At 32.1% G+C, this 11,834-nt stretch overlaps 1 protein-coding gene across 1 annotated transcript in view; it reads left to right on the top strand.

The window, feature by feature from the left end:
* The first annotated feature begins 7,745 nt into the window (after nucleotides 1–7,745).
* LOC128236318 (nephrin-like) overlaps nucleotides 7,746–11,834 on the top strand; it is a 35,965-nt gene continuing 31,876 nt past the window's right edge. The window contains exon 1 of the mRNA XM_052951219.1: nucleotides 7,746–7,862. Coding sequence (XP_052807179.1) covers nucleotides 7,784–7,862 — 79 coding nt within the window. The 5' untranslated portion in view covers nucleotides 7,746–7,783. The remainder of the gene's footprint in view (nucleotides 7,863–11,834) is intronic.

Here is an 11,834-nt window from a genome sequence, read left to right as displayed (position 1 = left end):
TAGTATAAAACTTAAGACTAAAACTTTGAAAAGTCTCGTTAAGTGTGTGTGTGTGTGTGTGTGTGTGGAGGGTGTGGGGGAGGGTTTTATCAGATAAAGTCATAGTTCGTTTGAATTTCTCAAAATCGTAAAATCAGACTTATACAAATTAATTTACGTGACTGACGTATGGCCATGACTTAATTAAACTGACATTCAAGTTTGTTACATAAAAAATATAAGAAAACATAGATCCTCGAAAATTGAAAGTAACAATGAAGTTTCTTAATTAAATCATTGGGAGAAAAACATTTTTTAAGCTTATGTATTTAATTATATTGAAAAAAACTGGGCAATGATATTATACATCATTATATCAAAGGTCTGTTATTTGCAGTTTCAGAGAAGAAGATTTTCAATGATGTAATTATATTCTATATAGAAAACCTGTCAGCCATTGACAGGGCAGCTTAAACCCACAGGGTCATACTTTGAACAATCTTTGTAAAAGACAACTACATTGTACATGTATGTCAGACTGCATACATAATTCTATAAGGAAGTATTTTTCATTTGAAAATAATTGTTTTATCACTCTTAATTTGTGCTTGGTATTCCATTCATATAAAATGTTACCATGTAAACTAAGTGTTGCTGATAAATATTAGGCTCTGTCTTCTGTCTTATGCTATTCTTATTACTGCTGGAGACTTTTGTACACAGCAAAGCAAATTGTGACGACTAACATGAGATGTATATCGTTATTAAAGTATGAAACATTGAAATGTCTTTAAATACACTGAACATTAAATTGCATAACATGGTGTCAGAAGTACATCACACTGCTAGTGAGAATGGAATACTAAACATAATTATATTCTTTATTATATACCCATCATAAATCCACACCCAATACATATCACAAACGGCAGAATTCCACTATTGTGACGACACGTCATAACAAGTATCGTTGCGCAATGTTAAATTGACGTCATTAAACCAAAGAGTGCATCCTTAAAATGGCATTTATTATGCAGAAATGTGGCTTTTAAGTGATCTAACCAGTAATATTTATAATAAAAGGGTTATTAGTACTGCGTTTGATCCGCAATTTGAGCTCATGATGTCAATTGTGCTGGTTACGCCATAATGCAGTTCCTTGGTATTGGTATTGCTTTATTAATATGAATAAACAAACAGTTATTGCACTGAAAAGTACCATGTATGAACATGCAATTTTTCTGCCCTGACTCCATCCAAGCTTTAAATCTTAGATCAGCATGTACTTGGGGCTATGCGTTATATCAATGAGAACCGTAAACTATGTTCAATTTAGTGCCTGAATTCACTTATGATATTTCATTCCACATACAAAAACACTAGCATGTTCTTTAAACCTAATACCATCAATATGCAATGTTATGATATAAACCAGTTGTAAAGTTGGAAAACAAGAACGTTGATCTGCTTAGGGTTTGTCATTGTCTTTCTATACAGCTGGACTTGTCTTGAAGTTACTTTGAAAATCTTTTAAAGCTTAACTGAACAAGACTGTAGCATAAAACTCATAATACCATACCAAAAGGGGTTTTAAAAACTTATACAAGAACATTCTCACATTACCTATACCATATATAGTTTTTTCTATAAACTTCAGTCAACACAATAATGTTTTACATAAATATTGCGATAAATAAAACATATTGCAATAACATAGCAACCGAGTTTGATCACTATAGGCCTAAACATGAGATTTCAACATTTCCTGAAAAACAATAATAATTCTATTTAATAAGCAATCTTAACAATTTTCTCATTATTTACACAAGCCGGAAATTGGTTTCTTTTTGAGTACTTCACAAATTCTGAGTAAAGATGGCTTTCATTTTCAAACTTTCATTTCGCTTGTTGTTTTATTTCATTATTCAATGATGTTGTAAACATTCATAAATGCTAGTTGAAATGAAGATTCATGCTTATCATGCCTACCATAAGCATAACGACATTATAACATGTCATTAAGACAAGGCCTGCCAGCTAAGCCAGCGGAACGATACCCGACTGACCAATCAGTGACCAAATTTTGCAGGGCTCATCAGTGGTTTATTGAAATCCACCATGACCTCCCACAATCTGCACTGATCAACAGGAGTTAATGCATTGTTTCCTTTGTTCTTGTTTTCTTAAACAAAGAAAACAACCTCAGTAAATAAAATTCATTCCTTATCACTGTCAGAGAAAGTTTAGACAAATGAGCGAGGCAGAGTTACCTTTAGTAGAATATCTTATCCTCCAAATGTATTCATCATTTCATGTAACCGTAGATAGAAAATGTTAAATGTTCGATAGTCTTAAAATAGGAAGTTTCATTTTTCGTATATCAAAGAACATTTGTGTGTATAATTTTGATGATATTTTGCGATTCATTTAATTTTATACTTCGAAATTTGTATCCCAAGCATACTTACTTGTTCAAATTTAAGTGCAAGAAAAGTCAGTTTACACTTCATTATGATCTAAATAAATTCATTATAATGTAAGGTCACATAAAGGATATATTGTGCTTATTAAAAATAACATTTTTATCCATCTGTGTAAAATTATTTTAATCAAATCATGTTGTGCATATTGAAACTTGAAAACTATGACAGGAATAATTCAAGGGAACGATATTTTGTGATTTCTAGCATGAAAATTGTCTGAATCGTATGGAAATTTATAAATTATGTAAGGTATTCTCACAATGCTCACAGTTTGTGAACTTTGTACTGTCTTGTTTTTGTTTGTCTCAAATGTAATACAGCTTCACTTGTTGTTTATTAAACTGCACCTTATAATGTCTGTGGCTTATCAAATATTTTTATAGTAATGATCTGCAACCAAGATTTGTTTTAATTATCCAAGTTTCAAATTGCATTGTGTATGCGATTGGAGAGTTAAATTTGAAAGCTCACTTAGAATAAGCTTTACATATAACATTCACTCTGCGAGGTACTCATATTTAAATGATACATACAGATTTGCACAGTTATTTATGTTTACTTGCATTTATTAATACAGGTTACCTTTTTCAAATCTTTAATTTAGATTGCCAAGTATAACTTACTTATTCCTAACTTCTGCCTTAAAGCACTTGTTGGATTGCCCTAACTAACAGATCATCTGATTAAGAAGGGGGTTTCACTATCAGGTTGGAGTTACTTTTGTCAACTGCACACCAAAACCCTGAATCTGAATACACAAGCTAATGATCCAATCTCAAGCCAATTCGATTTCTGGTTTGACATCGCCAGGTTAGTTATTCTAAATAATAAAAAAGCCTGGACGGCATTTTAGAAAGACTGCTGCGATGATAAAGCTCCATTACTTTACTATGCAACAACAATGGGTGACATGGGAACTGTATTGACAATTTTGATTTTGATTTCGTTCCCTAAACGCCACAAGTCGACTGATTATTACAAATCTCAAATAAATATTCTTCAATTCTAACTCCACAATATTCAACACTGCTATGTTAAATAAAAACTCAAAAGACCGCAAGCTTGATTCGATTTACGTATACTCAATACATTTCGAATGCTCAACGGACACCGGGGTTAGCTGATACTGGTTTCATTTTTGAATAAAAGAGAAGAGGGTACCAGTCAATACAGAGCATTGAACGGTATAGAATTAGATAATAGTCGAGATTATGTCAATTTTCGCAGGACCCTTGTATATCATTAAATCGATGGCTTTCATTTTGATACACAAAACTTGAATACCTCATTCATTTTTGTAGGCTTGCTGTCATTTATATGTTGTTATATTGACATAATCCAACAAATACCAAGGCTGCTTTAGAACTATTTCTCACGTTCCAGAATATTGAGTGCTCAGACCTGGTACTACTTTAATTATTCAAATTCACATTCGCAACTCCTCGTCCATGTTGAAAATCGCTGACGGACATCCAATCAAAATACAGCGTATGGATACATTACGTCAGTGAACCCCTGTATTAACCCTGAAGATGCAGTTTGATCGTTTGACTACTTTGAACTATGGCACAAGAGCCCTAGTCCAAAAAAGTAACTAAATAATTTATTTTATTTACAGCTTGTTCTTTTGTCACTTTTGTTAGTAAAGTTTGACTATTTAAATTAAAAAAAATCAGACTTTACCAGTATGCTGTGATTGATTGTGGCAAGCATGAAGTCATTCCCCCGCGTGCCAGGTATTGGCATTTGAACATGAACAACTTTGAATGATAGCAAAGTGTGAAATACTTGCCGAGGTATCGTGTTCTTTGTATCTAAAGCAAGCGTCTATATTGATTAAAATCGTAAATAAATCGATCGCGATCGGATAAACGCTTTCATAACGGGTGTTCCATACTTAGGTAGTAACCGATTTAGGTACTCACCATATATGCCACTTGGATGTGGCACTACAACGTATTTAATTCTGGTTTTACATCATAGTGAGTTAATCATTTACATGAACATTTTTTTCTCATTTATTTTCTACATCGAATGTTGACATAAAAGGCAAACGAAAATGAAATTTTGTAAACATTTCAATGCTTAATACATTTTACAAAAAATAACAAACACATACAAACACATACAAACACACCACACACACACGCGCGCGCACACACGCACGCACGCAAGCACGCTCTCACTCATACATACACACCCACGCACACACAAAAGAAACTCATGCACGCGCATTTACACACCTTCAGAGTGATGTCTATTTTTTCATGAAGATTATTTTTGTCTTTTAATAAAAGGTTCTTTTTGGTTCATATTGTTGTGGCTACTCATGTCGTTTTTTAGATTAATCATATAAGATATCAAGAACTCTTTGTGGGTCGCATATTTGTTATGATTAAATGCTATTTGTTCTTTTATTTTTATTCTTAGCTTCAGGTACATCAAGTATGCATCAAACGACAATATTCTACTGTTACATTTTGCTGAGTGTATGTAAAATTTCATTAATATAATTAGGAAGTTACAAACATTTGTGTGTGGGTTTGTACCTACTATTCCCAATAGAGCCTCGCGTTTACCTATGTTTATATTTATTGTCGTTGATGCTATAAATTTACACAGTTTGTTCCATAAATCTTGTACTTTACTACATTCCCAATATAAATGTTCAATAGACTCTACATTCGAGTAACAGAATGTGCATAGACTGCAATCGGCAAGTTTAAACTTATAGAGTAATTTGTTGGTTGGTATTATTCTCATAAGAAATTTATAATGAAAACTCCGCAAGGTTGTATCTATTGTTGATTTGTAAATATTTCTGTATATTTTGTTCCAATCTAATTGTTCATTTTCTATTTCCATATCTTCTGCCCATTTCATTTCCGAGGTTGGACGGATAGATGTTTTGGTCAGTATTGAGTAAAGAAATTTGTTTGTTTGTACTGATTTTTTAACTTTTTCTTTTAGTGTTATGTTTTCTGTAAGGGTTATGCCGTCTTTGATTAATTGCATTTTTATATGTTGAGGCACTGAACGAATAAGAGTTTGATATTTTATGAAATCATTACCATTTATATCATAAAGGTACCTTATTTGATTGAAGTCATAAAATGTGTTTGTTCTATAGTCAAATATATGTTCAAAATATTTAATGCCCTTTTCAAACCATTCATAATAGAATATGGTTAAGTTTCTGCCACAAATATCTTTATTGTTCCATAGAACTTGTTTTGCATGTAAATTAGTATTTATATCATACATTTTTTAATATTACTCCATGCTTTAAGGACGTCGTGTAGAAATGAACAATTCTTAGAGATTCTCTTTATTAGAGTTTGATCTATTTCACAATCAAATATTAATTCATTTCCGTAAGGCATTTACATGAACATATTAATAGTCAAGATATTGTAAATGTAACATGAACAAATATTTTGTGAAGACTGCACATGCTCATATGTTGCAATAGGGGAAATACCTTTTGTTAAAAAATCGTTAAAACAATGGAAAATCACACATCATTGGTTAGTAAGTTCATTTTTCGTTTATTCGAAATATCTAATGACTATTTCTCAATTATAAACTGATAAGCCTGATAAGCCTGGATGGATTATTTCTAAATTCACGCTTGTATATTTTGATCGTTGTGTATCGGGTCACTAGCGCAGACTGATCCACGCTGATATCTTAAGTACATTTTGAACACAATTTACTCATATAGTAAATGTTTGACTTGAAGGGTGGAAATAGTAAGGAATAGTTTTGCTATTTTTAAAACTTCGAATATTCTTCGTTCTAGATAGCGCCTTCACGAATTAAGAGTTGATTCTTAATTTTTGTGCGTTCATGCAGTATGAACGCTCGGCTGCGATTTCGCATATCCATAAACCGCGCTAGCGGGTTTTGAAAAATATGCAAAAAAGCGGCCGAGCGTTCATACTGCATGAACGCACAAATATAAGAATCAATACTTATATTTACATTTTCCCTTTTCGTTTGTTTATTTTTTCGACCTAATAGTGTTTGAGAACATGTCTTTAAATTACATTAAAGGGGAACAAACCGTGTATAGCGAATGTAAATGGTAAGAGCACTTGTCGCCCTTGGTGTTTTAGCTGGGCGTTCTTTTTATCCTACCGTAAATAAATAGTCCATAAGTAATTTGCAGAAAGAAATGAATAATCGAAGTTTTATTTTAATCATTTGGTAGTTCCTTTAAAATATGTGGAGGTAATTTTTTTGTAATATGTTTATTTTAATCAAGAGAACTTTCGATACATTGTAACTCCTGTTTTACATATGCATGACCCATGTGAGTGGGCATAAAAAATGTGGTCATGGTGATTTAATGGATAACTTCCACTTCAAGGTAATTAAAACGTCCTTATTTCATTTTTTGTTGTCTTTTAACTTTTGCAAAAATATTGAAGTGTTGTGATGTGCGATTCTTCTCGAATTGTCAATATTAAGACTTTTGTTCGAACTCGCGAAAATGAATTACACTTTGACAGTCTCCAATTATTTCATGTATTTAAATGTAGACGAAGATATTGCCTAATTATATCTCAGAAAGATATTCTTTGTCTGAATCCGATAATGGATCATACATTTGTCCTGAAAAGAAATCGCCGAACCCTGAACCATCAGCAAAATAGTAGTAGTAAACACCGCGTCAATTTTAATTTGTTTTTATTATTTGTTCAATGCGTGTTCGTTTGTTATCAAATGCAAAATTAAGCATTTTTCAAATGTTATTTCTAGAAAATAATGTCTTTAACATAAATTATTCGTAAAACATCAAAAGAAACATGTAAACAAGCCGGCATTCAACAGAACATGTGCCCTGCTATATATAGCAATAAATAAGATCGTAGTAAGATCACTACGCGCGGCGATTCACCTGCGGCCAATCAGAGCGTTGCTTTATTGCCAAACTCAGCCTACAAAGTTCACGAAAAGTCGATTGGTTCATGCAAAATTAACTCAATTTTTATCGTTCAGAAAATCAAGTACGGATGAAAATATATCGAAGCGAACACAACATACATGGAAGCTTTTGTTATATCTAAATGACTCACATTCCACCAAGGTTTTTAACAACGGTGTAAGGATTAAGATATACTTATCTACCTTTCCCAAGCGGGATATTTATCATGAAGATGGAACCCCTGTATAACCTGTGTTATCATAAATTTTCACTAGGAGACGTATACGATCAGGAAGTCTATCTGCTGTCGTATGCTTTAAATTATCTATGAAAGATTTAAACTTCCTGATTAGTAAGCAAACTACTGAAGCACACGTATCTACCATTTATTATGTATGAAAATGCAGTCATGTCAAGTTTACACTTAAGAGTTACCTTTGTGATTTTTATAGTTTGCAGGATATACCTAGGTGAGTACATAAATAAATACGTATATTTCAGTTTTATTTAAAAGTCAACGTATGCTTATTTAAAATGCGTACTACTTTAGACTAAATCTAATTTTTATTAGATTTGCTATCTCTCTATTCTGCCCGGCCAATCGATGAAGCGGGTTTCGGCAAAGTGTGAAACAAAAATTGTAAATTAAATATAGCTTATTTAGTAAACTAATACTCATTGGTTGTTTGGGAAATGCATTAACTGTAAGATTGTCTTTGAGCTTGACGTCTTATTGTATAATAAAAAATATAATTACCGCGTTTTAGATATAAAAATACCTGGACATGACTGATAAAACAAAAAAAAGAATAGTCAGTTCTTTCAATACATTCAGTTATGTTATATCTCACTGTTGGGAATGATATTTATTGGAAGCATTTGCCATTTTAATTGATTAATTATGACTTCCAACTGAAATATTTGCCATCAGTTGGCACCTCTGTCGCAAATATCTCCAATGTATGGAATCAATAACAAACATATTGAACTTTGTTAAGCATAAATGTCTACACACTTTAATGTTAGTTATATACCACTGTGACAATTTATTAATTATATTTACATTATCATACACATCCTCCTTATTTTACCCTAGGAGTTCCAACACTGTAGATATACCCGACTTTTATAAACCCCAATATTTGAAAATTCAAATTGGTTACCAGTATCTATAGAAATTGACCAATAAATATGTTTACCCAAATAGCGAATCGAAATTCTCCAATTATGGAATCGTCTTCACAAAAGCAAAATTTGTCATTTTCTCTGAAATTGTACCATTTTTGATAATTTACTACTTTAAACTTACAAAACAACTTTATATAATTTCCCTCACGTTTTGTTTGATATTGATAGCCAACGGGGAATAATATATTGGATTTTTTTTTTCATACTTCTCAACACTTTTATACATTAAATAAATACTATAACATGCAATATTTCCGTGCACCACTTTTAAAGATTGTGTCTCAAATAATAAAAAGATGTTTGAAATCAAACCTGATTTGCAAACTTATACCGGAGGCTGTTTAGTATAAAAACTGAATACATGTATTCTTATAAAAATCATTTATGATCAAGATTCATAATAGAAAAAAGTAGGGACGTACTATTTATATGATAGTTTTATAACCATGCAATGTTGCCTTTAAAACTGTTTCTAATCAAAATGATATCTGATGCCGATACTGACAACATTTTAAGATATAATAAGACTGGGTTGGGATTTATTTCATGTGTGTACTCCGACTGATGTCATGTTTTCATTCTGGCCGATTCCACAGGAAAGGCATTTCTCAATACCGGCAATTGTTCCGATTGATAACAATTTGTGTTTCAATTGCAGCCTGTGCAGTTCGTTTCCTAAACGATTGACAATTGATTTTTATAATTTGATTTGTATAACATCTGTAAAATAGACCAATTAAGATATTTGGCGCATCTGTTAAATTCCTTTGTCGAATAATTACCGTTTCAATGTGGGGAAAATGTAAAGACTTATGAAATTTAACTAAAACCTAATAACAAACGCGAATGGTTTATAAATAATAACATGATACATGATATTAAAAAAAAAGAACATTGTACAAGATATATACAACGGTACAAAATGATATGCTGATATGTTGAAGGCGGATTTGTTAATTCTCTAAATCTTAAACCACTTTAAAAATGAAAAACAATTTCAGACGTACTACGCAACGTTTCCTTTAAAACTGTTTCTTATTTACACTGATATTTGACACCGATAATAACATAATTTTAAAATGGAATAGGACTAGGTTAGGATTTATTCCATTTTTGTACTCTGGTTGATTTCATGTCTTTATTCTGACACATTCTGGCCATTGCTTCGATTGTTAAAGATGTCGAAAAATAACCTGTTCAGTGCTGAGAAATAAATGTAAAGAATTATAAAATCGAACTTAACCCTAACAACAAACGCACATGATTTTTTAGAAATGACATACCTGCTATTAAAAAATGAACATGGTACAAGATAAATACAACGGTACAAAATGATTGTTGACAACGGATTTGTTAATTCTCTAAATCTGAAACAACTTCAAAAATCTGACAAATATAACAAATAATAGAGACAATGGTTTCATTTGTATATTTTTTAACAGTTTTGTTTTGGTTTTTCTTACATATAAACTAATATAATGTACGGCTTTTGTTAAGGTGTCCATGGGTGGAAAAAAATGCCTTAAAAACATGGAAATCAAATCCATAATATTTGCATACGCTATACTCCGATAATAGAATCACATTTGATATTTTAGCGTCAAAAGGTTTTTGGATTAAAGTTGTATGTTCAGCGAGAAATGGGGTTATAAAACACAAAAATAACACAACTATCCTGACAAGGCATCATTTATATGATATAGCGTTGTGCGATATTTCGTCTCAAGATTGCACTTCATTGGTAAGATAAGATAAGATAAGATAAATTTTATTTTAAGTCGACACGCGCTTTTGAACCGACTATAACAATAGTATACATGTTGAACCACAATATCATGGTAAGAAAGCTGTAAAATAATTTTGAGCATTGTTAAATAAGCACATATCACATAGCAAAGCAAGTAAAAGAGGTTAAACCTGTGAAATATCTGCTGCTCTAGACCAGAGGCCTAAGAGACACTTAAGAAAAAGAGTAATAAAAAACTGATAGTCAAAATAGTTGCAAAAAGCAGATTAAAAGTAGTCTAAACGAAAATATCACCACAGATCAGATCTGGGATGACCTGAGCCGCAATTCCTTCACAGCAGCACATACAAGAGCACAATCAATAATAAAGCATGGTATGATTATTACGATAGCATATACAAAGAGAGTTTTATTAACAAGCTGCTGCATAGCAAGTACTAGTAAGCAAAATTAAGCAGTAAAAGCAAATCAAGTAACGTACAACTATACAAAAAGAGCAGAGCATGCAGCTAGAACACTTGAACAAGCTAAGGCAAGCAGAAACACAAAACACAAAATAAACTCAAAAGACCCAACACAAGCAAGATATAAACTAAGATAGATATTGAACAAAAAGACAAAGATGATGTCCGACACTGTAGAACAAGCAACTAATTTGATTTGCACATTGAACACCTACAGTCCCGTCCATTCCAACGTGCAATCAAGCTTTTGAATTGATTGTAGTTTGTTGTATTTCTAAAAGCTTCTGGGAGCGAGTTCCACAGGACCGGAGCAGCATACTTAAAACTATTTTTTCCATACCTAGTTGTTACTCTGGGAACTTCTAATAAGTTTGAATACCTAAAATTATAACCGGCATCATGCACTTTAATTAAATCATTTAATACAGGTGGGGCAATATTATTCAAGATTTTAAAAGTTTCTATAGCCATTGCTCTAGTTCTTCTGATATACAAGCTATGAAGTTTTGCTCTATTTAGAAGTTGTTCATATGTACTGGAGTAGTCGTCATAAACAAAACGAAGGGCTCTTTCTTGTATTTTTTCAATCTTGTTTGTGCTTTTATTTGAACAGAAATGCCAAGTTAACGGACAGAAGTTGAAATTGGATAAGATAAAATAGTGAAAAATGGTTAGGCGGCTTAATCTAAACAAATTTCTGCCTAATCTTTTCAATATATTAAGTTGTTGTGCAGCTTTACTACATATGATGCTAATATGGTTTTCAAAGGTAAGGGCAAAATCTAAGTTGACTCCAAGAAGTTTTACCACTTCATCACATTCAATATTGGCATTTTTTATACTAAGCTTGGGCTTTTTAGAGTGCGTTTTAGTGCCTATGGCGATAGCCTGAAACTTATCAGGATTTGCCTGCATGCAATTAACAGAGAACCAGTTGATAAGGACATTACTTTCGTTTTGAAGGACTGATATCAGAGTATCGAAGTTAAATGAGCTAAAAGAAAGGGTATTGTTATCAGCGTAGTTGTAGAGGGATCCTTGTT

Source organism: Mya arenaria, chromosome 5 (assembly GCF_026914265.1).
Source record: "Mya arenaria isolate MELC-2E11 chromosome 5, ASM2691426v1".
Lineage (NCBI taxonomy): Eukaryota > Metazoa > Mollusca > Bivalvia > Myida > Myidae > Mya > Mya arenaria.
This window is presented reverse-complemented; position numbering and strand designations above follow the sequence as displayed.